This window comes from Asterias rubens, chromosome 8 (genome assembly GCF_902459465.1).
Source record: "Asterias rubens chromosome 8, eAstRub1.3, whole genome shotgun sequence".
NCBI classification, from domain to species: domain Eukaryota; kingdom Metazoa; phylum Echinodermata; class Asteroidea; order Forcipulatida; family Asteriidae; genus Asterias; species Asterias rubens.
The window spans coordinates 12,268,905-12,294,359 of record NC_047069.1 but is presented as its reverse complement, the minus strand read 5'-3'; the positions used below and the strand labels follow the sequence as shown (position 1 = coordinate 12,294,359).

General features: G+C 39.3%; 1 protein-coding gene across 1 annotated transcript; it reads left to right on the top strand.

Annotated features, from left to right (window-relative positions):
* Window positions 1–77: 77 nt before the first annotated feature.
* LOC117293917 lies at window positions 78–24,903 on the top strand. Its single transcript, XM_033776400.1, has 22 exons — window positions 78–231; window positions 1,487–1,736; window positions 2,179–2,385; window positions 3,230–3,465; window positions 3,869–4,034; window positions 5,121–5,262; window positions 5,798–5,916; window positions 6,601–6,823; window positions 7,820–8,025; window positions 9,314–9,500; window positions 11,430–11,630; window positions 11,799–11,942; window positions 12,796–12,878; window positions 13,994–14,304; window positions 14,602–14,715; window positions 15,742–15,918; window positions 16,835–17,001; window positions 19,420–19,542; window positions 19,789–20,024; window positions 21,282–21,399; window positions 23,161–23,249; window positions 24,311–24,903. Exons 2-22 carry the CDS (start codon window positions 1,487–1,489, stop codon window positions 24,586–24,588), a joined length of 3,777 nt encoding a protein of 1,258 aa, XP_033632291.1. The 5' UTR covers window positions 78–231; the 3' UTR covers window positions 24,589–24,903.
* The last annotated feature ends 552 nt before the right edge of the window (window positions 24,904–25,455 follow it).

The window sequence follows — 25,455 nt, the reverse complement described above, 5'->3', positions numbered from 1 at the left end:
GAACGGACCAAATCGTTGGGAACGATCATTCAGAGGTTGGACAACAACAAACTGAATTATTGTTGTATTGTTGCACACTGGTCTTGCAACTTTCATGAATCAACGATTGTTTATTTACCTCCTGTTGTCTAGTTTTGTATCATTGATGAGGGAGACCTGTTTCATTTCCTTCCACACACACCTTGGTTTAAGAAGGCTTGAACTGCAAGTGTAAAGTTCAACTTGTTGGTGGTAAGTAAAGACTGAAGAGTGAAAAGAAGTAACGATATTTCAGAAAATTGTGTTTCATTTTCAACCAATTGACACTCCTCTGTAAACATTAGATTTAGTTAGTGTAGAGAGGATTGAGGATTGTATACGTTCTGTTTTAACCCTTCTGCGCAGCTAGGTAATTTAATAGTACTAAATTAAAGGAATTTTATGTGGTTACCCGATGCAGAATTGCTTAGCTAACAATACATGGCTAGTACTAGTAGTAATACTATAATTAGTAATACTAGCTATAAAAAAAACCTAAAAAAAACCCACCGTTATCGATGGCATAATAGGGCCTATATGTCTAGACAGTACTGCTTGCTACAGCCTAATAATGTATGTCAAACTTTTGGGAAAAGTAAAAATAAAAGGCCATCATCCAATAAAACATTTAAATTAAATCCATAAAAAAGTATGACCATGCAGATGCGGAAATCTTTCCGGATAACTTTCCGTATGGCGCCACCACCTTTTCACTAATTTTTACAAAAAGGGATATCTCATTGAGGTAAATAAGATACTATATTATTTCATATCGAATGAAAAAGTGGTGGCGCCATACGGAAACTTTTCCATCTTTCCTAAAACATAATCTACTCTACGTCTATGTTGTGTCTTCCACTTCTAGCTAACACTGTAATAACTACTATGACTAGGACAAATCAATTTGAAGTCACCAATTTAATGTTGCACTTTCTTTCAGTTTCACGTTGACTCATTTTTACTATGACTCACATGACGGCGGCCTTCATGCACATGACCTTTGACATACATGTCATTAGACTTGCTACAAGTTATCTGTAAACACAACAGTCTAAATACGGGTTGGCAGATTGGTATCTTTCCTCGCCTTCCATCTTCAGGAATCACGTCCCCCGCGTCGGGGGCACTACACGTGGATTGGATTTTCAGTTCCTGACTACGTGGGTTTTGCCTGGACTAGTTATCATGTGTTTTTCTCCCACATCTAAAACTGAAACTTTCTTTCCCTTTCTTTTCTCCTACATGTAGGTCCTTGCATGGCTATAGTAGTCTAGTACCACATTCCTTCCTCCATGGTAGTACAGTGATTCAGTTTGCTTAGAATCAGAGTGTTCTTGGGTTCACATCCAGAATATGAAAATGAAAAAAAATAATAACTCACTCCGTTAACTCAAAAACAATAACTCACTCCGTAAACAAAAATTAGCATTTTTAATATACGTACCATTTCGTTTGAATTGCATTGCAGATGGACGAGGGCTTTGAATCCAGTGATATCTCGGCTGCACAGTTAGCAGCAATACAAAAAAAAGGCCAGTTTGCCCGTTCTATCTCGCTAGCCCTGTCAGCAGATGCCAAAGAGAATGATCAGTCACCCATCTCTGTCCCTGCTCCCAATCATGACAGAGGCAGAGGATCGGAGACTAAGTCAGCATCTGGACAGGGAGATGCTGATGATGGCTTTAAAACTGAGGAGGAAGCGTTTGCGGAGCTGGAAAGTAAGGACTGAGTCTCTTAAATCATTTTTCTAAGTTATATCTCCTCATAGAGTAGCTATAAGCACACCAAAATTATGCTCGTCAAAATAAGGTTACTGGTAGCCAAACGACCATGTCACATATCTACAAATTGTGACCAGTATCATGTTTATTTCTGCTTTTAAAAGCAACTCTGTTCGGCTTAAGGAGCTCTATGGACCCAATTTAATGGAGCTGCTTAAAAACACAAAAAGCTGCTCAGCATAACCATTATATGCTTACCATAATAAACTTACCAGCAAAACTACTATGTCACATATGTGACTTGCAACTGGTCCTGCTTAATTCTTGCTCATCCAAACCTTTTTCAGGCACTCTTTTGTGCTTCAAAAGCAACTCTATGAAATTTGCGATGGTTTTTATTTTACAATTCAACAATGTTTCATCTCTCTCTGATTTCTAGTTCAGGAAGACTTCTCATGTGAAGAGAGCGACACGAGCAGTGAGGATGAGATTGGTTTTGTTGAAGAGACACCTCTACCGACTCAAGATGGTACACATCGCAGACGTAAGACTAAGATACAGAGGCGAAGGATGAGACACATGCTGAGAACTGAGTTCCTGGAACACTTTATGAGAGGCAGCGACACTGAGTGCGATTTAGACATTGGTAAAACAGGCCTGAGGTTTTGTCTATTATTTGTCATTCATCTCTTTTCACCCTTAGAATTTTGCATAATAGGTGATGTTGGTCTCACAGGGAGGAAGATATGTTGGCTTTGCTACATGTATGATAACATCTTTAGATTTGTGTTGACAGTCCAGGAGTCGATTTCACAAAGAACTTAGGCCTAGCCCTGACTTAGGACAAGTCCAAGGAGATATTAAAAACATAGGCTGGTCCTACAGTTAGGATGACACTCATCTTGACTTTTAAAGACCAAATCATTTATTTCCAATCTCATTTCAGAGATACCACTTCTTTTCTAAGTAGAAAATTCACTCACTCATCTCCACTTCTCAAGCAATTACACTGGCTTCCAGTTGCCCAACGCATTCAATTCCGTACAATGGTCCACACATATAAATCCCTCAATCATTGTGCCCCGGATTATCTCTCCTCTCTCCTTTCACTCCAGACATCCTCTTACTCTCTTCGCTCTTCTACTGGTAAATCCCTTTCAGTTCACAAAACCCATAAACTTGCAGGTGACAGGGCATTTTCAATTGCTGCATCCCGACTATGGAATTCTCTACCTACCCTAACCAGAAGCTCAAACAGTGTCACAGCCTTCAAACGTGCTCTCAAAACCCACCTTTTTGACTCTTCGTAGCTGGTCTTATCTTTGTTCTGTCTTTTCCCTTTTCTTTCTTTCTCAGCACCTTGTATCCTTTGACAATTTGGCGCATTATAAATACTGTTAGTATTATTATTATTATTATTTTGTTTGCTGTGTCCTCTAAAATTGTTTGTTTTTAGCTTTCATCATTTTGTTCACTGAAATCTGTTTCAGTCGAAGGTGCAGATCGATCACAGAGAGTACCCACCCTGATGGAGCTTTGCATGCAGAAGGGTCCCAGTAGGAGCGGGCCCTTGCCGCCAGGCTTAAAGCCTGTAGTTTCACAGCATAGAGACCGCGCCAGACTTTCCGCTGTACAGCTACGCTGGCTGTGTCACAACTTGGCTGTGCTTGAGGTACTGATTGAGTGGAACACGGTGGAGGTGTTGCTGCCACCACACGGTGTGAAGGTAAGTTGCAGTTTATAATCACTAGCCAATTTCAATCAAAATGTTCAGCCTATTCCATATTATGGTTCTTGTTTGTTAAAGGCTGTGTCCGAATTGTCCAACATGTTTGTTGCACAGGCTGTATACTCACCAGAGAGCTGAGATGGTTAAAGGAATTATTTAAGGCCTGTGACCAGTCTTCGATTTCACCAAACTTTAGATTAATCTTAGGACTTAGGACGAGTCCCAACCTACTGTAGCATGCAGACCTTAAGATTAATCCTCAGTCTCGAGATAGGATTAATCCTAGCGTTTTGTGAAATTGGCTGCAGGGGTAATAATGTTGGAAGCGCTTTGAGATGCCCTTCGGATGTGAAAACACTTATTAACTGGATATTATTATTGTTTGGTAATTTCTATCAAGACATTTATTCTAAGGCGAGATGCAAGATCCCTCTGGAGGACCAACGTGGCAATCTACTGGCGTTCATACATGATGAACCCACCTCCGGAAAGACACCCAGAGGAAGGCCAGTGGATGCTTCCAGTCAGCCTGCAGAACTTGGCCTCAGTTGACTGGAAAATTGCGGGTAAGTTCCCTGGTGTAGCTAGTTTGGGGTGATGATGATGTCGTATGCTCCGCTGATCTCACTTTAAAGTCCGTAAGCCAGTTTATGGCTTGGTCCTCAGCCAGGTGAAGGGCTTCAGTGCCACCATCAAAGTGAGAGAGTGGGCAGTCAGCTATCATGTGGCGCATCGTCTTGGGTTCACCATAAGCACAAAGCGGAGATGCAAGGTAGCCCCACTTGTGTAGACTGCTGCGGTTTGGGGTATGGTGAACATATTTCAATTTCACTATTTAAAAGTAAAGTCTGTCCCGAGCCAATATGGCTCACCAGGTCGGTATTTATTTCCGGTTTCCTTGCCACTAAACGATTGAGAATATTTCTATTCCTCCTGGACAGGATGCAAGTCCATCGCAGGTTACTCCCCAGGTCTCGTTGGTACCCATTTGTACTCCTTGGTGGAAAGAAGTATTTTTAATAAAGTGCCTTGCTCATAACGTTACTTGCTCAAGGAGATAAGTGTCGCGATTGACCAGGCCACAATTCGAACTTTCATTCTGTAAATTGCAGAATTTAAGTCCACCGCCCTAGACTGCTCAGCAACAACACCCCACACAATTGCACTTTTTGGTCTGGGTTAAAATCTGTCTGTATACAGGCTTGCTACCATGGGCAACATAAGAAAAAAACTCCTCAGGTACCGGTGACTTTATGTCCCATTCAAAGGACAAAGCAGTTATGGTTATGTGGCTTGTGCAAGGATCTTTGTGCCATCACAACTGAGATTTAAATCGTCGCTGTGCTGCTGACAACGCCAGAGCTTGAGTTGGGCGAACAAGACCGCTCGGCCATATTAATCCACAGATCCTCGTGTAGTTCTTGCTTTCAATGGGAACTAGGATGTCCTTAGGTTGGCTTTCTCCTGCTAACGTTCAATTTAAGAAAAAAAATATTATAGTGTTTTGAAATGTAATTTTGTTAGAGCTTGAGGTGCAATTTCCGATCTTTTGGTTTTTAACTTTTTAAGATTGGCTGAATAAATTTGTGTTGATCTTATCTTATCGTATAGTATACATTTTTAAATGTATCTTTGTCTTTTTTCTATGCTAGCTCTTGCTCATTACCTGAATTTGACACTACCACATCACTACTCCAGTCCAAACGTTGGCACACAATCCAGATCAGAGGAAAGTCAACGTCAGCGGAGGGTTAATTTGAGTGTTTTTCAAGCCAAGCAATATCTGCAAAAACGGTTAGTTTTTTATATCTATAACAATAATAATAATAGTGGCGTCTTATTTAGCGCTCAGGTCCATCACGCAGTGAGGCTCATGGCGCTTAATCATTATTACCTCTGGTCACTGGGCCTTAAATCATTTCTTAAACCATCTCAGGTCCCTGGGGAGTATACAGCCTGTGCCGCCAAATCTGTAGCGCACTAAGCTAATCAGTCACAAGAACCAACTCTGCCCTCCAGGTACCCATTTACCCCCGGGTGAAGAGAAGCTTGTTGTTATGAAGTGTTTTGCCCAAGGACACAGGGCGTGCATTGTGTTTCGTTCATATCAAAATTGGTAGTAACGTTAACAGAGTATCTTACCTCTACCTCCCCAACTTTACGAAGCAATCATGATTAAGTGTCTTGCTTATAAGGACACAAGTGTCACGACCGGAACTCGAACCCACACTCTGCTGATCAAACACCAGAGCTTGTATCCGGTGCTCTACATGACACGCCACAATGATTTTTATGTAATGATAGAGTATTTGACTGTATTCTTGTGCAGGTATCCCAATTTAGTACAACACTGCTTTGATCTGGCGCTGGCGTATGTGTGGTGGGCTAGGGGTAGATGCACAAGAGCTCAAGAAGCATTCCTGAAAGTTATCCAGCAATATCCAGCAGGTAACATTTTGGTATTGGTAGTGGAATGGAGAAGGGGTTTTTCCTTCTTGTAAATGTGATTCATGCTCCAAAGTTTTTTGGTGTGTTTAGGCAGAGTGGCCTAGTGCACAGGACTCAAGTGCTTGTGGCTAAGTCAACAGGGTGTGGGTTTGAATCCCCGGGCATGACACTTGTGTCCTTGAGTAAGACACTTAGGTTATAACTGATTCTTTTCACCAAGGAGGAAATGGTACCTGTGAGGCCAGAGATGATGAGGCGATTCTCTTGAACTTGAGTCTGATAATAATAGTAATAAAAATTGTGGCTTCTTATAAAGCGCACATGTCCGTCACCCAGTGATGCTCCTGTCGCTGTTACATACTGTATTTCCTGCCAGAAAAGGGACTACGTTTTGAAATATGAGACCTAATTCTGATAGCACCATGTAATGCTTTACAAGGTGCTGTGGTTTTGCTGCCGATCGGACCAGGAACACCGGGGCGAATCCATTCTCTTTTCGATAAGTGCACTGGGTTCTTTTACATGCGTTACATAACACATGGGACAACTTAACGTCCCATCCGAAGGACGAAGCAATGGTTAAGTGTCTTGCTTAACGACTCCAGTGTCATGGCTGGAGATTCGAACCCACACTCTGCTGATCAGCAAATTTCAGTTGTTCTTTTTCATTCTTTTTATCAACAGACCAAGATTCATCAGAGACCCAGCATAGTACCCTGTGGGCACGTCACAAAGCCATGATCCTGGCGGACATCGGACGACTTCTAGTCAGCTTCGGACAATGTGACTCGGCTGGACGGTTTTACCGCGAGGCCGTAGAACTAGCCACAAGGAACCTTTATCCACTGGAGGTTTCTAAACTCACTCTTCAGTCTTTAGCTTTGGCAGCTTCTGCATATGATCAAGGGTCAGTGGATCTCCAATCACGGCCCAATTTCATACAGCTGCTTTTTAGCCGCTTAAAAACACAAAAACAGCTTAGCATAGCAGCGTTATGCTTACTGGAATAAGGTTACCATGTCACAAATACAATTTGTGACTGGTATCCTGCTCCTTTGCTTGCTTGGCAGAAAATTGTTAAGCAATCTTTTCTGCTGAATCAGCTGTATAAAATTGAGCCCTAAACTTTCCACAGCTTCAGGATGCTTTAAATCTAGCAGCAGTTAATTTGCATGTGAACCAGGCGTGGCGTTGTTATAGCACTTTAACGTGCAAAAAAAATAAACAATTTGGGGATGGCATAGTGATCCCTTGCCTCACCTTCCACATTTAGGTGGAATATTTTGGGTTAAAATTAAACTCAAAACCTATTTACCTGTCGCTGTCCGGACTTCTGCCCTGAATTTTTGGAATGCCCCTCTAAAGAAAGAGGCTAAAAAGACATCCTTTTCGTCTTGCAACTTACACGTGTTATCTCCATGTAATTGCTTTTCCAAACAGTGTTCTTATTTGGATCATGCACAAATCAGTTGTGCTGCTGAATGCCCTAGGCAAATTAACTGCTCATCCATTAAATGAAATGACCAAAGTGGTGACAATGTAAACAACACTCCCTCGTTAAAACGGATGCATAATTTCGGACTTTTTGTGGCCTAACTCTGACATTCTTAAGAAGCTTTCCCGTAACGTTGCTATAGACGGTATTGATTATCTGACCTACAAAATCTGACCTACAACATGGCGTCTGTGAGCGTGTAAGTGTATGTGTGGATACGTGTGTCATAGAAATTCGAACCTGGAACGCTGCGTGCTGCGTGCTTCTTTGATGTACGCAATTAGACGCGCATACAGTTTACAATATGGCGACTTTTATATCAACAAAGGGGTTATTCAATACTAGGAACTTGCACTGGTGGGTGGGTCTTCATTAATTTAGCGATCTATTATTTGATCTGTTCTGCAGTTTAATGGACCGGCATTCGGCAATCCAGGCAGGGAAGCTATGGAGAACCACTACAGAGCATGCTCAGACCATGGAGGGCTCTCCGGACAATAGGTCATTGAGAGGTATCTACACGCTTGACCCTTATCTGGAGGAGGAGGGTCAAAGAGACGCAGTGCTGGCCGCTGTAGAATCTCTACTACATTGTCACGCTGGATGCCCAACTGGTAAAAATTATAACAATAATTATTAATTTTTTTAATATTTTTGTATTCCAACTTGGAATAATAATAATAATAATAATAATTAAAATTTATATTGTGCCCCTTACATACAAAATGATCAGAGGCGCAGAACACTTGTTAAAAAGCACAGAGTGGAAGAAAAAGACAAAGAAAAAAGACTGGTCACCAGGCCAGTGCCCAAACAAAAGTATGGGGATACGTCTGTCCAGCCAACGGAGAACTAATTAATTACTTATTACATAGGCCTATCCCTGCTGGCATCGGTAAAGTTTTGACCTTTTCAGGAGACAGACGCCTCTAACCCTAACTATGCTAAAATTCTAAACTAACTGGCAAGGTGACCATAGAAGAAGACATAAAAAGCTAAAAAGCGGTATTAAAAAGATAGGTTGGAACACTTAATCCCGGGGAGGGTTGCATCAACATTTTAAACCTGAATTTTTTAGTACTCCATTGGCAGGAGAAAAATAAAGTCAACAGGGGCAATCAGACTTTATGTTTTTCTTTTAAGTTCATAAATAAAAAGACAAATTTGGCAACGCAATTAATAATAGAATCATCTGTAGAACTCATAAGAAATTCAAATTTGTCACTGTTAGTAAACAGCTATAAATGTGCATTATTTCCACTCACAAAGTTAAGCATTTGTTCCCTAAGAGCACTGTATAATGGACAATTGAGTAAAAAATGAATCTCAGTTTCAACCTCCAAATTACAATGAGGGCAAATTCGCTGTTTATATTTGATTCCTACATACCTTCCAATTTCTATAAAAAGCTATAATAAGAATAATTTGAGATATTTATATGGTGTATAATGCAGGAGTCTCTATGTGCAACACACAACCTAAAACAATGAAAAAAGTATACTAAGAGCAATAAATTTTCTCTTAGTATCTGTTCAAATAAACCATTCAAGATGATATAAAAGTGTTCTCTTTTTAATCGAAACGTTGATACAACACTGGCTCTTTTCAAAGCCAACACTTGCACAAAAGAGACTTACACCTGGTTGTACCGGCAAGTTTACTAATTATTTATAGTTTCTTCCTAGTTCTCGTTTTGATTCGAGTCTCTGCTCATTTTAATTCCCATCTTGTAAATAAAATCCAAGTCCGGTAAAGATTCTCTGCTACAAGTTCTGTGGTCTTTTGGATTTTTTCCCTTAATTTCGAGGCCTATGTTGCATGCATTTGAAGTCACCATGTGTGGCCATGACTTCATACGTTCATTGATAAAGACAGTTTGTTTTGCGTTTTTGATTCTCAAAGATCCATTGAACCAGGGTTCACGGAGTGCCTTGGAGTGTAATAGATCCTGGCTGAGGGAGGCGAGGGCTTGCCTGGAGAAGTTACTTCAACCTCGCTGCGCCCTTGTAGGGCTGTATCTCTCCATGATAATAGCCATGCTTGGTGAAGGGGTAGCAGCTGAAAATGCTTTCAACTTTCATATGGCAAGGTATTTTAATAATAACACAGTTTGGATATGAAATTATAAACAATATTTTGCAGTGACACCATGTAGATAAGTCTTTTTTGACTGATGTTTGTTTTTAAGGGAAGGTACGGAGTTGGTAATTGTCAAAGACCAGTGTCCTCACTTGGTGTATACCATCATAAGCATAAAATATAAACAAGCCTGCTAAAATTTGAGCTCAGTTGGTCATCGGAGTTGCGAGAAAATGATGAAAGAAAAAACACCCTTGTTGGACGAATTTGTGTGCTTTCAGATAGGAATAAAAGACTTCTAGCTAGAAGTCTTTTATTATTTTAGTGAGAAATTACCTCTTTCTAAAAAAACTACGTTACTTCAGAGGGAGTCGTTTCTCACAATGTTTTATACTACCAACAGCTCCCCAGTGCTCATTACCAAGTCAGCTTTTAAGTTAATATTTGTTTTGAGTAGTTACCAAACGTGTACCTTCCCTTTAAGAGGAACGTGACTTGCATAGAAAACGGCAGGCCTGGAAGTTCACCCATTAAAAAGTGCATCTTGGTGGAGCTATCTTTTGTTCTTCCCTTTGTCCCTACACTTATAAGTATCCCAAAGACTTCGTACACAAATCTCCTAGTGGAGCACTCCTTTTTTTCCCCATATTCCCCTATGGAGCTCTTTTGTTTCCCCTTTTACGTTTTGTCCTTGGTCTCCATAAGGTACCAAAAACGAGCACTTCTTTGAGACGGCAAGGCCATTTGTATTCTGGAAAGGGCAATTCTTTTGGAATATCTGACAGTCTACTGAAATTTTAAGGGGCACCAAGGCCAAGAGCAGAACACTGGAGGCTATAACCTCTGCCCCTGTTGCCTCCTCGAATAGCATGTCGGATTTTCACAGGCCAGGAATTAGGCGCAGGCCACGGAGGCCATGGCTTCGGTCTGTTGCCCCTGGTCTTGGCCTTGGTTGCCCTTCAAAAAGTTTCCCATTGACTTTAAGATTTTCCAATGGTTGTGCCCTTTGCAAAATAATAATGCTTTTAATCATGAAACTCCTGGTCTTGGTTTGTTGGTGCCCCGTTAAAAGTTTCCCATTGACTTCAAGATCTTCCAATGGAAGTGCTCTTTGCAAAATTATAATGGCCTTGCCCTTTCAATAAGGAAATTTCATATATAAACTCTTGCTCATTGTTTTCAAATCTCTAAATGGGCAAGCACCTGCTTAAATCCATGACATGCTAAACATCTACAAACCATCTCGCAACCTTCGTTCTGCTAACGGATATCTTCTTCAAGAAATCAAGTCTAATCGCACCTGGGGGGACAGATCTTTTTCTATTGCGGCACCACGTCTCTGGAATCAACTACCTCTTCACATCAAAACATCCACTTCCATTCACTCTTTCAAAACATCTCTCAAAACACACCTCATGTCTATAGATCCGTTCTTTTGTATTTAATCTGTTCTTTGTTATTTTTGTTTGTATTTTCTCTGTAATAGCGCCCTGAGCACTTTTGTGGATTTGTGCGCTCTATAAGACCTCGTTATTATTATTATTATTATTATTCCTGGTCTTGGTTTTTTGGTGCCCCGTTAAAAGTTTCCCATTGACTTTAAGATCTTCCAATGGAAGTGCTCTTTGCAAAATTATAATGGCCTTGCCCTTTCAATAATGAAATTCCTGGCCTTTTTTCATGTACATGTACTTGGTTAAACGTGTTTATAAGAACTAATGTCTGTCTTATAATAATTCTAGAGTTGGAAGCCTTTTTTAATTTCACTTGTAAACTCCACGGGCTACTTGCCTTATCATTTACACTCAATATATTCAAACAAAATGAAGCAATTCTCAGCTACTATTTGGGTTTAACGCACCCCGTCGGTTGTACCTCTCAAACAATTCTCTTTTCATTTTGACTGGGTCTGACACCTCTCATCTTTTGTGTGTGACAGGTTTGGGTATGGCACCCAGCTTCCAGGATCTGTTGCCATGACATTGTCTGAAGACGTTGTGAAACCGCACCCCTGGTGGCTCTTCCTGGACTGGATCGACCTCAAGACCAAGGCTCTGGGGAAGAAGATAAGGGCACCCTTAAGAGTACTTCCTTTAGTCTGGCGACGAGGGTTGGGCCACCCATCCTACTGCCATGACAGGTGGGTTTACTCAAACTGCTGTGACATGTCATATCATTGCGCCCTCTTTCAGCATTAGATTGTGGAAGAGGTTGAACAGAAGACTAGACCCTTGCCTGTGTTACAATTATACTATTATCTATTTTTTGTGAAAGCTGAAGACATTTAAAAGTTTATTTTTCTCTAAAGGAACACCAAAGTGAGACGCGAACAGGCTGCAGATGTTCAAGGAGTGACCCCTGACCTCTACGTAACCCCTGAAGGTCATCTGAGTGCTGCTATGATACAGAATCTACCTCCTCTCCGGACTGTCTGTTTAGATCTATACACTGGGTAAAAAAAAAAAACTTGTATAGACCTCAACTATATAGACTCAAGTCTAGTCCATTATGGAAAATTTTGTGTGATTCTCATGTTTAGTGTGATGTGTGGAAACCCATTTTTCTAAAAATTGTCTAAGCGTGCCTGCATTAAGGGAAAGCTCCATTAAATAAAGCGGCTAGAATAGAACATCCTTTTCATCTGACAACTAACACCTGTTATCTCTATGTAATTCCTTTTCCAAACAAAACTTTATTAGATCATCCATTCAGTTTAATGACCCAAGTAGATTGAAGGGGCTGATTGGACCATAAGAGGTTAGAAACTCAAAGGAAAAAATGAAACATGGGAATATATATAGAGAAAAAAGTAAACTATAGTTAGGCAATGAGGCAGACTTAATAACAGTTGGATATCGGTTGGATAAAGGAGAAGGCGTAGACCAACCGTCAGTAATCATTTCCTTTTATGGATGTTCAGAGCATGGGTTGATTGAATGGACTTGAGGTGCCTTATCCACAGTTTCTCCCTGCTCTGTCCCTCTGCCTCTGTCACACCAGTATACCTGTTATGTTTGCTGTGTTAATAGATCGATAAAGCCCGGCTCGTACTTCCTGCGAATCTGAATGCGCGAGCAAATTTGACGTGAATTTGACTTCACAACTTTCCTTTCGCAATTGAGTTGAGCAGAGCTGAACTGCTGCGAAATTCGTTGCGAATTTTGTGGCGTCAACATTCGCTTCGCATTCGCAAAGCGAAGTATGAACCGGGCTTTAGCCTTCGAGAAATACTCTGCTAGGGTCAAAGTGTCAGGCCACAAACTTATACATTATAACTGTCTAAAATTTGTTGTGTTTTTTTACAGAAAAGTGCACTTTGATTGTTCCTGCTCTGAGCAGCCCCACAAATGGGACAACTTCTGCCCGTCATCAGTGCCCAGGGGTACTGGTAAGTTACAGGACCTCATTGAAAACATGTCTTCGGTTCTGGCTGTAAGATGTGTCTATTTAAAAACAAGGTGAAAAAGTCGTTACAGTGGTAACAGCTATGGCTGTGGTTGGATCCTTATTTGAATGGGTGTTGAGGCATAGGCTACCCTTAGCAACAGCCTTAGCAACAGCCAAAGCCATAGCCACCAATTAGAAGCACGGCTCTTAAACACCTGGGCCCAATTTCATAAAGCTGCTTACCGGTAAGCAAATGTTTGTGCTGCTTACCGGTAAGCAAATGTTTGTGCTTAGTAACAGAAAAATTTCCCCACGCACAAACGTATTTCACCAAGATTTCTCCAGTTAGCAGAATTTTGTTATGTGCGCATGCACGTTCACCATGGCTTAACATTGTTATGTCAATTGTGTGGTTACTATGGTTTAGCCAGCATTTACCCTTGCTTATGGTTAGCAGCTTTATGAAATAGACATTCTGCTAAGGGCCGCTCCGTAAGCACAAAACGGCTGCTTACATGTTTTATGAAATTGGGCCCTTGTTATAGCTTTTCCTTACTTAAAAGCCATTGGACACTTTCGGTAAACAGTTTTTTCCAAAGGCACACACTTCGTGTATCACAACTTCTATATAAAATAACAAACCTGTGAAAATTTAGGCTCAATCAGTCATCGGAGTCTGCACGTTTTGCCATGTCATGACATGTGATTAAAATAAATCCGTAATTCTCGATATCGAGAATTGACATGTTTTAGTGTTTTCTCAAAAAGTAATGCATTTCATGGAGTAATATGTCAAGAGAAGTCTTTCACCATTACCTTCTGCAAACCCTGTAAGTTATTTGTAAATCTGTGAACTTTTTTTTTTTTTTTCTGTACCAAAATTGTCCAATGGCTTTAAAGGGAGGGAATAACTTTGGTATTTCCAAAAATTAATCAATATTCAGTATTTTCCTGCAAGGTATTAGGGACTAGGTTTGAGTTATGAGACCTACTCCTTTTACATAACATTTACATTTCTGTACAAAACAATGAGTTAAAAAAAAAGATGTTGATTGCTATAACATGCACAAAGCAAGCAGCCCAGTTTTTTAAATAGATTTTTCTTCACGCTTTCAGAGGAAACGTTTGCAAACTTTCGCATCAATTGCAATCAAATGTTACCGCAGCCTATCGTAGTATACGTGAATCCAACTACATTGGCAACGGTCGCAGTGGTTGTCACCAACGGCATGAAGCCCTATTATACCTATGAGGTAGTAGCTGCTGAACGGACTTCCTCGAGAAGAAATCGAGAGAATTCTGAACCAGATAAAAAGTCAGATTGCATTGGTAGAGAGATGAGCCCCTCTATGTCGGTTACATTCCAGGATGCCACGGGCAGGGAGAAACTTGATATTGTGGAGCTGTATTACCAAGGTTTCAAGAAGGTATAAATTAAATATTTTCAGTTTAATTTCACTGGTGTTTTTATTCTTTGATTATTCTCTTGCAACTTCGATGACCAAATGAGCCCAAATTTTCACAGGTTTATTATTTTATGCATATATTGGGGCATACCAAGTGAGGATACTGGTCTTTGACAATCGCCCAAAATGGAGACCTTGCCTTCTAAGCCGTAGAGAAAATTAAAAGGAAAAGTGTTGTTATAAAACATCATTTTACTCAAGAGTAATCTCATGCATAATTGTCAGTGTTTTTTGTCTTTCCTTCTTTTCTATCCTTAGTATTTTTGTGAGAAAACATCTTCATGGAGAGATCGTTTTGAAGACAAATATTCCACAGTAGTAGAGAATTTCATTGATTATGTAATCAAAAAGCGTTTAGATATCTCAGTTCAGGTAAGCAGCATAGGGAATAATAATAATAATAAAAACTAGTTGGAACATACATTAGCACACTTTACAATAACCATATTAATGGGCTATATACATTTGTGCCCTGGTCATTAGGCCAATAACATTCCTTTAATCTTTCTCCGCTCCCTGCGGAGTATACAGCCTGAGCACTCAGAAGGCTTTTTCAAATACAATAATAACCTCGACCCTCAAAGGTACCCATTTATACCCCTGGGTGGAGAGAAGCAATTATTGTAAAGCATCTTGCTCAGGGACACAAGTGTCACGACCGGGATTCGAACCCACACTCCGGTGACTTAACCACCAGAACTTGAATTTGATGCTCTTAACCGCTCGGCCACAACACCCTACAGGGAACAAATTTGTCCAGCAAATTTTCTTAGCAACAAATATACAGCTAATTTATTTTGCACACTGAATGCTAGTATTGAGTAGCAAATGGGGATTTTTTAGTAGCAACTGTTGCATTTTGTGTAGTATTTTGCTCTGTCAAAGTACAAGAAAAATCGCTCACTGCATCACTTGACTAGATGTCTTACCAACTATACTTGTTTCATGCTAACCCTGTGTAAAGCACCGAAGAGAAACCAACACTTAACAAAATAAGTGAAAGCAATGGGAATGTTGTTGACTTGATGGTTGAATTATGAATTGCTTTCAAATAACTGGATACGAAGGTCAACTTTTAGGTCCATGTTTTTCTTATTTTTTCTTTTGGGGATTTGTAAAAAAAAAATTAATTTTATGGCCAAACTTGTTTCCCACTCAATACAATTCTTATTTTAAAGCCATAAACTACATGTATGTTCAACTAAAGTATTTGTATACACAGACATGACAGAATTGCACACACAAAAACTCAAAAGAGACCAACTTGGTTCTGGAAGATCGAATTATACCCGGAAGACTTGCTCGACAAAACTGTATTATTTCTGTAAAGCTCCTGAAATAAACACATGATTTCCTATTTTTGTAATAGTCTTTTTTCTTTCTATTTGAAACCAACAGAGTTTTCAATACTTAATGTCGAAGCTGTTTGATTCTGGACAATCCGCCAAATCCGTCTTCCGCGCTGAAAGCCTAAGGGTGGGCAAAATGCTAAAGGTCACTTTAAACAATGTGATGTACATCGGCAAGACAACGGTCGTACTTTCGCTCACATCATACAATTATGATGTATTTATGGTATGAAAAAAAGTGTCATCTTTGCAGTTGTTACAAATCTTTCAATTAATTAGACTTTTAAAATCAAATTACATTTTTAATACTTCAGGAATTCAATTTATCGAGTTGCACGTTTTACTAACAGGTGGAATGTTTTTAAGAATTTGTACTCATATTTCTGTAATTCTGTTTCTTATTTTTTAGTTTGTGGATACAATTGTACTTGTTTAGTTTGTTACTAGTGCCATGTTCAACGCCTCGGAGCATGTCAACATGATTAAAGGCACTGTGCACATTTGGTAACTGTCAAAGACCAGTGTTTTCACTTGGTGTATCCCATCATACGCATAAAATAACAAGCCTGTGAAACTTTGGGCTCAATTGGTCATCGAAGTTGCGAGAAAATGATGAAAGAATAAGCACCCTTGTTTTAACGAATTTGTGTGATTTCACGCATACAGGCTTCAACTGAAGTCTTTTATTATTTGTTTTTTTCTCAAAAACTTAGTTACTTCAGAGGGAGCCATTTCTCACAATGTTTTATTCTATCAACAGCTCTCCTTGTTGAACGAATTTGTGTGCTTTCAGATAGGAATAAAAGACTTCTAGCTAGAAGTCTTTTCATATTTTATTGAGAAATTACCTATAAGAGATGTTAAATTTGCATCGGGGATAAAGAATATTAATTTTGATTTTTACCCATACACAGATGTGTGTTAGCACTGTATACTCAGTACTGGTGAATAATAATCTCAACATTCCGACTGACTGGAAAAAAAATGGGCTCCAAAAGTTGTTTGTGGTGAACAAGACCGTCTACCGTACTGGCCATTTTAAGAAAAATTTAGCAGATGTACACATCCTCCAACGTGAAGTGTTAAAGATTCAATGCAATTTTTGTATTAATGCAGGAATCATTTCTTTTTTTCTGCCACAGTATTTGGACTGCACCTCCCCATCATCTTTCAGCAAGCAGGTTGTGGTTAAACTCTTTGAACTCAGGTCTCCCGCAAATTGGCATCAGTTTCCTGAAAAAAGAGCCAACATATTATTGATGTACAAGCAATCTGTCTTTGGTAATGGACGACAGCGGGATAAATACGAGTAAGTCTATGGCAGGGTAAATGGCTTGTGTCAAAATGACAATACTTTGATGTCAAACTTGTGCAGGCGTGTTATGGACTAGCGATTAAGAGCGGTTTAAACTCTGATCAGCAGAGTGTGGATTCGAGTCCCATTCTTGACACATGTGTCCTTTGAACACCCTAACCATGGTGCTTCGCCCTTCGGATGGGATGTAAACCCGTTGGTCCCAGGTGTTGTGTACAAACGTAAAAGAATCCAGTGCACTTATCGAAAAAAAAGAAGGGGTTCGTCTCTGTGTTCCTGGTTTGATTGGCAGCATATTGCGCCACGCTGCACCTTGTTAACCATCACATGGTGCTAAGGATTAGGTCTCAAAATTCAAATGTATTCCCACATGCCTGTGGCTTTATCCACTGAGACGCTTAGACATGTTAGATTAGACTGATTTATGATACGTTTATTATTGGTCAGACATCTTGGATTGCATCTTACAGACTTAACAACTACAGTCAATAGAGGGCAGTATAACAACTCTTCATTACCCCCTTTTTTAAATAAAGAAAAGAAATGAATTTTTCTCTTCGCTGAGATGTTTAAAAAAAAAAAGAATTTGAGCGTCACTGAGTGATGGCTATGCATGCTATATAAGAAGCCTCTGTTAATATTATTATCATTAAAGCCATAAAAAAGTTCACAGATTTACAAATAACTTACAGGGTTTACAGAAGGTAGTGGTGAAAGACTTCTCTTGAAATATTATTCCATGAAATGCTTTACTTTTTGAGAAAACAGTAAAACAATATCAATTCTCGTTAGCGAGAATTACAGATTTATTTTAAACACATGTCATGACACGGCGAAACGCGCGGATACAAGGGTGGGTTTTCCCGTTATTTTCTCCCGACTCCAATGACCGATTGAGCCTAAATTTTCACATGTTTGTTATTTGATATAGAAGTTGTGATACACGAAGTGTGGGCCCTGGACAATACTGTTTACCGAAAGGGTCCAATGGCTTTAAAGACACTGGAGTGGACACTGTTGGTAATTGTCAAAGACTAGTCTTCTCACTTGGTGTAGCCCAATATACATGTATGCATAAAATAACAAACCTGTGAAAATTTAAGCTTGATCGGTCGATGAAGTTGCAAGGTGATAATGAAAAAAAAAACACCCTTGTCACACAAAGTTGTGTGCTTTCAGATGGTTGATTTTGAGACCTCAAATTCTAAATCTGAGGTCTCAAAATCAAATTCATGGAAAATTACTTCTTTCTCAAAAACTTTGTTACTTCAGAGCTGGCTGTTTCTCACAATGTTTTATACTATCAACAGCTCTCCATTACTTGTAACCTAAGTTTTTATGCTAAAAAATATTTGGAGGAATGACCAATTTAGTGTCCACTGCCTTTAAGTGTTTAAGTGTAATACATCCTTGCTGCATCAAAGCACCATACAAAATGGAGCTCCCTCAATTAAAATTCATTTGATCTCATGTGAACCCAATATCTTTATTGACTGAAAACGTTTTAAATGAGTTTCCTTTAAAGATCACTTGTGGCTGTTTAAGTTCAAGCTGTTCTTCAATGCTTATTCCTTTTTGTTGTCAAAGGGTTTATTATTTAATTTTATTTGGCGTCGAACAAAGAACAGTTGAGCGGGATTTGAACCAACGACCTCCGGATCAGCGTGCCCAGCGCTCTTCCAACTGAGCTATACTAGCCATATGTTGGCAGTCTCCCTTTTTGTTAATATCTTTGTTCGGGTGCCATTCACTGCCCTTTACCCAGGGATCACACCCACCCATGTTTATGATACAACCTGGGGAGCAGCAGATGGGGGACCATCTAAAGGGGTGTAACTTTTCATAATTTGAAGGCCCTGCTGTCGATTTCACAAAGAGTTAGGACTCGTCTTAACTCGAGTTAGGACAAGTCTCGCCCTAACTTAGGATTAATTCTTAAGGTCTGCATGCTACAGTGCGGGGTTGGGACTTGCCTAAGTCCTAAGATTATTTAGTTTTAAGTTAGGAAGAGTTTTGTGAAATCGACGGCTGGTCACCTTTGGTAATTGTCAAAGACCAGTTTTCTTACTTGGTGTATCCCAACACATGCATGAAATAACAAACCTGTGAAAATTTGGGCTCCATTGGTCATCGAAGTTGCGAGAAAATTATGAAAGAAAAAACACCCTTGTTTTAACGAATTTGTGTGATTTCACGCATACAGGCTTCAACTGAAGTCTTTTATTATTTGTTTTTTCTTAAAAACTTAGTTACTTCAGAGGGAGCCGTTTCTCACAATGTTTTATACTATCAACAGCTCTCCAATGCACGTACCAGCTAAGTTTCTAATGCAAACAACTGTTTTGAATAATTTCCAATAGTGTCCAGTGCCTTTTAACAAAACAAATTCTTGTTCTTGTTTTCTTTAATCAGGGTACTCGCCTTAGACGAGAAGGGAAACATTTTACACTCGGACATGGACAGGAAACAAGAGAGTGACCTCCAGATAATTGTCGGCCACGGAGACAAGCTTTTGCAGACTACAGCCAGAAACAGGTATTTTTGAGAATGTATATTTTAAAAAAGAAAAAGTTTGTTAGTTGCCCGATGTTTTAGACCCTTGCATAGTCTTTCTAGTCTACGATAAAGACTCTGCTCAGGTTGAATCATCAGGCCTATTCTATTTTTCTCAAAAAATTTAAAAATAACAATATTTTTTTCGTTAACCCAGTTTATCTTTTATCAACCTCACAGTAAAGTGTAATTCCAGGCCCGCTCTGACGAGTTATTGTTTGTTTTCAGTGTTGTCTCTATGGATTTCAAGACCAAGAAGCAACGCTACTCACGCCGTTTATTCGCTGAAATTACTACCCTTGCTGTAGCCCAGAACATTCTCTTCATCTTGACACATGAGGGCCTTTACGCACTGAACGTTGATACATTGGAACCGATAGTGGTTATTCATCACAGCAAGCAACACGACGCAAATGGATCGGGATCAAACGATGCCGGACTTTTGCTCTTTGCGCCCAATGCAAGTAAGATATCTAATGATCTGTTGTCTCTTTGTTTAAAGCCATTTTATACACTTTCGGAACAGAAAAAAAAAAGTTCACAGATTTACAAATAACTCACAGGGTTTACAGAAGGTAATGGTAAAAGACTTCTCTTGAAATATTATTCCATGAAATGCTTTACTTTTTGAGAAAACATTAAAACAATTATCAATTCTCGACTAGGAGAATGACGGATTTACATGTATAGTAAACACATGCCATGACACGGCGAAATGTGCGAAAACAAGGTAGGGTTTTCCCGTTATTTTCTCCCGACTCCAATGACCGATTGAGCCTAAATTTTCACAGGTTTGTTATTTTATATATAAGTTGTGATACACGAAGTGTGGGCCTTTGCACAATACTGTTTACCGAAAGGGTCCAATGGCTTTAACTATAGTAAAGTAACTCTGTGCATTCCGGGTCATCTCCTGGCAGGCAAGATGCTACATGGTTGATTACCTTTTCGCCTTGGCTTAGGGCCTTGTCACGTGAGGCAACTTTTACGGGCAACTTGGAGGCAATCAGCATGCAAAAGGACCACATTGGTAACACATGAGTAATTTTTCAAACAATGTCTCATGATCCCCCCAAAGTTTACAAGAATATTTAAATGTGAATGGGTTTGCTTCTGTGAGATTGCCTGAAACTGGTTGCCTGTAAATTGTTTTTTTTTTTCCTTTTCTTTTTTAAGGAGTACCCCTTGAAAAAAACAAAACAAGCATAATATCCCATAGGGATCCCACAGCCCATCCCACGATAAAAAAAGAAAAGAAAAAAAGAAAAGCAATAATAGGTATTGGACTATGCCTCACTCACTAGAAAGTGATGAGAGACACAACACTTAGCACAACACTACAATCATAATTGCCGTAAAACAGGACGTTACTTACAGGCAGTGGACACTATTGGTAATTACTCAAAAATAATCATAAAACCTTTCTTGATTACAAGTAATGATTTTGAGACCTCAGATTTAGAATTTGAGGTCTCAAAATAAAGCATCTAAAATCACAAAACTTCATGTGAACATGGTGCAACAAGGGTGTTTTTTTTTCTTTCATTAATATCTCTCAAATTCGATGACTGATTGAGCTCAAATTTTCACAGATTGTTTATTTTATGGGAGAGATGTTGAGATGAACCCTCTTTTCTTCAAACCGAAATCTGATTACAAAAAGTTGCATTCTGGAGTCACTTTTTATTGTAAGAACTTGTGTATGTTTTATTCCATCTCAGCGTATCTTGAGGTACTCGGATCCCATGAAGTGTCACTCACCGTTGGAGGTGGCCAGTACTATCTCACCTTCCTTGCCATTGAGAATCACGTACTTAGCTTGAGACGACGGAAAACTGGGTAAGTGAACAAAAACACTCTCCCAGAAAATTGTCTGCATTCCTCCGATACAATTCAAGCATGTTGTTTTGATTACATTGTTTGGTTTGAGACGCTGTCAAAAGATGTGTCTGTAAATCTGTAATGTGTAATAATAATTTGGATTACTTTTGTATTATGCAGAGATGTCTGCCAATTCTGCTCATGGGAATTGAACATCATTACCTTTGTCATTGTGTCAGTTGTTTCTTTCTTTAAACCATACCGTCTCATCCCATCATCCCATCTTCTTGTGGTGGTCATGTTGGCATAGGGGCATCTTGTCTCGCCTTCCACCTCCTAGGACCCTGGTTTGAATCCCACTGGGGGCACTATGTGGGTTAGCTTTTCAGTCCCTACCTGACTGCGTGGGTTTTTCCCGGGAGTTATTCTCTGGGGTTTTCCTCCTACAATCTAAAACTGAAACTTCTTCCTTGTCTCCTCTCCATTTCGTTGTTAGCTTGTACAGTGATTAGGTTTGCTTTTCTAAAAGTCCTCGGCTTCACAACAAGAATAAATGAAGTCAAAAATAAATGAAAGGGACTATCAGCCTGATAAAGAATGTACAAGTCTCAAACGTGAGCGAAAACTTGGGCCCCTTTAAAATCCGAAATTATGTTTTGTTAGCGTGTTAAATTAAAGTACGTGTGAATCCAAGCTTCCAAAAAGAAGTCAAATGCAATGAGGCTGATCGGTCACAGGACCTACAGGGTTTTGACGTACTCCTTGGTCATGACTGGGATTTGATTACAAGAAGCTGCATTTCACCACTGTAGCATGACACTTGTTATTGTTGGTGCAAAAAAGTGTAAAATAGCAATTGCGTTCAACACTCGGAGCAAGTAAGGGCCAAGATACAAGGTTTTTGCCTGGAGAATTTTTGTGCCAGATCGGATGTCTTTTCAAATTGAATTGTTGGTTTTACTACACCCTACGAGTGACTTGACCTCAGTGATGTCATAATGGTAACTGTTGGGAACGTCCACTCAGACACTTCAAAAATTTAAAGTTATACTTTTTTCGCACTTAGTGTTATAATAAAAATAGGACTCTACCTGATTTCCAACTTAATAAGTTGAAGGTAACATACCAAAATTAATATTATGATCATGTTTGCTTCGTATGCGCTATGAGCGTTTGTTTTTTTTGCGGATTTGTGCGCAATATTAAATGCTCTTTATTTCAGTAACGGTGCAAAGGATGTTTTTGAAAACCACCACTTGGGTTCAGGCTCTGTCAGCTTCAGAAAACATGCCTTTTTCTTATGTGGGTTTCAAACAGTTGGACCGATCCCAAACTTGAGCCATGCTGACACTGTTGTTTCAAACAGGGCCTTGATAAAAATGTATTATCTACTGTGGGTTTTTCCGCTACGGATTTAAAGGCACTGGACACTTTTTTAATTGTCAAAGACCAGTATTCTCACTAAGTGTATCTCAACATATGCTAACAATTACAAATCTGTGAATATTTGAACTCAATTGGTCATCAAAGTTGCAAGAAAATAATGAAAAAAATACCTTTGTTGCACAAATCTGAGTTCTTCAGGTGCCTAAAGTCTTTTATTTTTTGAGTTAGAAATTACTACTTTATTTCAGAGTTTCTCACAAAGTTTGATACTATCAACAGCTCTCCATTGCTTGTTACCAAGTAAGCTTTCATGCTGACAATTATTTTGTATAATTACCAATAGTGTCCAGTGCCTTTAATCATTAGGTCTGTTTTTATCAACGTTGTTAACAGTGATGATGGAGTCTCTTCTGATGTTATTGAAGTGTGGGATATCATGGTGCCTGGAAAGCCGACGGAGCTCTGCTACATCAGTGAACAAGGTGATTTGCATTTCATTTAACACGAATCACATTTCATGGCCCACAGGCCAAATTGGATGTGATTTACAATAATTAAATAGCAATAAATAGTAAAAACATTAAGAAAATTGCAAGTAAATAGTAAAAACATTAAGAAATTTGCAAGTGGTATTAAGACATATTAATAAGAAAGTGCACATGTACAGGACTAGATGAGGTGACTTGGACTGGTTTTTTTTTCTTCTGGTCAAAAGGGAAAGTTTCTTTAGTAAAGTAAAATTTCTTTAAGAAATAATGTTCTTTTCAAGTTATTATCTTACATCATGTAGCACACAGCATAAAAACAATCAACAGGAACTTACCATTGCTCTGCAGTGTTTTCTAATTAACTCTCGTTTCGTTTTTTTTGTATTGCTAATGCTTTAATAATGTTTAATTACTAGTTTTTGTAAACTCCATTTTGGCTGTTAGCCACTGTATCTAGTATTTTTAATAAACTGTTAGTAATAAAACTCTGAAAGTTTGAAAGTAAGGTTGCCCATACAATAGTTTGGTTAAACTACAAGGGATGTTTTTTTATTCTATCCTGTATAATAACTTTGTTTTTGCTGGAAACAGAACTTCAAACGGTTTGTCTTATTTTGGTGACTTTAGTCCACTCTGACAGTGTCTGATATCTAATGCAAACTTTGTTTTGTTTTCTTCTTCATGACTTTTTGAAAATTTGCACTCAATTGGTCTTCGAGGTTGAAAGAGAATAATGGAAGTAAAAACTCCCTTGTCGCACAAACTGTGTGCTTTCAGATGCCTTGAAATCGAGACCTCAGCTGAGGTCTCGGATTCAATTCAAATATTTTAGTGAGAAATTACTACTTTCTCAAAAACTATGTTACTTTAGAGGGAGCCGTTTCTCACAATGTTTTGTACTATCAACAGTTTCTTACCAAGTAAGTTTTTATGCTAACAATTATTTTGAGTAATTACCAATAAAGTGTCCAGTGTTTTTAAACGCTCTGGGTTGGATCAGCATGAGGCACTCAATAAATCTAATTACATATTATTATTATTCATTCTTTTTCCAGCTGGTTTCGTGGTGTCTGCGACTGTTTTCAGCAACAAGACTGACCGTTACTATAGAGAGAACTTGTACTGGTTTTCTACCACCGGTGACCTGATTGCCATTCATCCATTCCTCGGAGGACGTCGACACGGGTTTCTACCGGTCTACTTGAACGACCCCGCCGTTGAGGGCGCTGTTGATGAGAAGGGGAGCAACGCCCAGAGGGTGTGGCATTTATATTTTGCAGATGGACTTGGTGCGTTGTGTTGCATCAAGCTAGAGTTGCCTGAGAATCAATAGACCTCTCGCACAGGCTGCAATCACTGAGGTCAACGAATTGACACAAGCGCGTATGCACGAGCCGGGCATAACTCTTGCTCGGCCTCATCAGTCTCATCCAAGACCGCTGGAATGGGCAGATGAGCTCGTACAAATTCTTGTTCAGAATGTAGTGATGCATGATGGGAGCAATTGTACTGCAATCAAAACATGTGCACACATGTTGTGATATTAATGCATGGAGGCTCCATACAATCGTTTTAAAGCCATTCTACACTTTCGGAACAGAAACAAAGAAAACAACTTCACAGATTGACAGGGTTTACAGAAGGTAACGGTGAAACACTTCTCTTGAAATATTATTCCATGAAATGCTTTACTTTTGAGAAAACATTAAAACAATTATCGCGAATTATGGATTTACTTTAAACACATGTCATGACACGGCGATGACACGTGCAGACAAAAATGTGGGTTTTCCTGTTATTTTCTCCCGACTCCGATGACCAATTGAGCCTAAATTTTCACAGGTTTGTTATTTTATATATAAGTTGTGATGCACGAAGTGTGGGCCATTGGACAATACTGTTTACCGAAAGTGTCCAATGGCTTCAAACCAAAGTTGCAAGGAGAATGTTGTGATCGAACCCTATTTGTAGTACAAGTTAAAGAATGACAACATCTCTGGCAATGGAGTTACAAAATAGAGCTACATTTTTATCGATAGTCAAATCTTTCGTTGACAGGAAGATTTGACCAGGGGGTTATTACATGGAGGTCAGGGAGACGGTCAAAGCCCACAACTATACATCAGCCCATCCCAGCGACACCGGATGAGGCGCTGGGACCGAGTGACGCATCTCTTGACCTCAGTGAGGGCGCTGTTTG

What these genes read in the sequence shown, in the direction of transcription:
- LOC117293917 (XM_033776400.1), top strand. Translation starts at nt 1,487, where the DNA reads ATGGACGAGGGCTTTGAATCCAGTGATATCTCGGCTGCACAGTTAGCA. An exon ending in CGACAGCGGGATAAATACGA is followed by an intron (nt 17,002 to 19,419) that starts GTAAGTCTATGG and finishes TTCTTTAATCAG; the next exon opens with GGTACTCGCCTTAGACGAGA. An exon ending in CTGCTACATCAGTGAACAAG is followed by an intron (nt 23,250 to 24,310) that starts GTGATTTGCATT and finishes TTCTTTTTCCAG; the next exon opens with CTGGTTTCGTGGTGTCTGCG.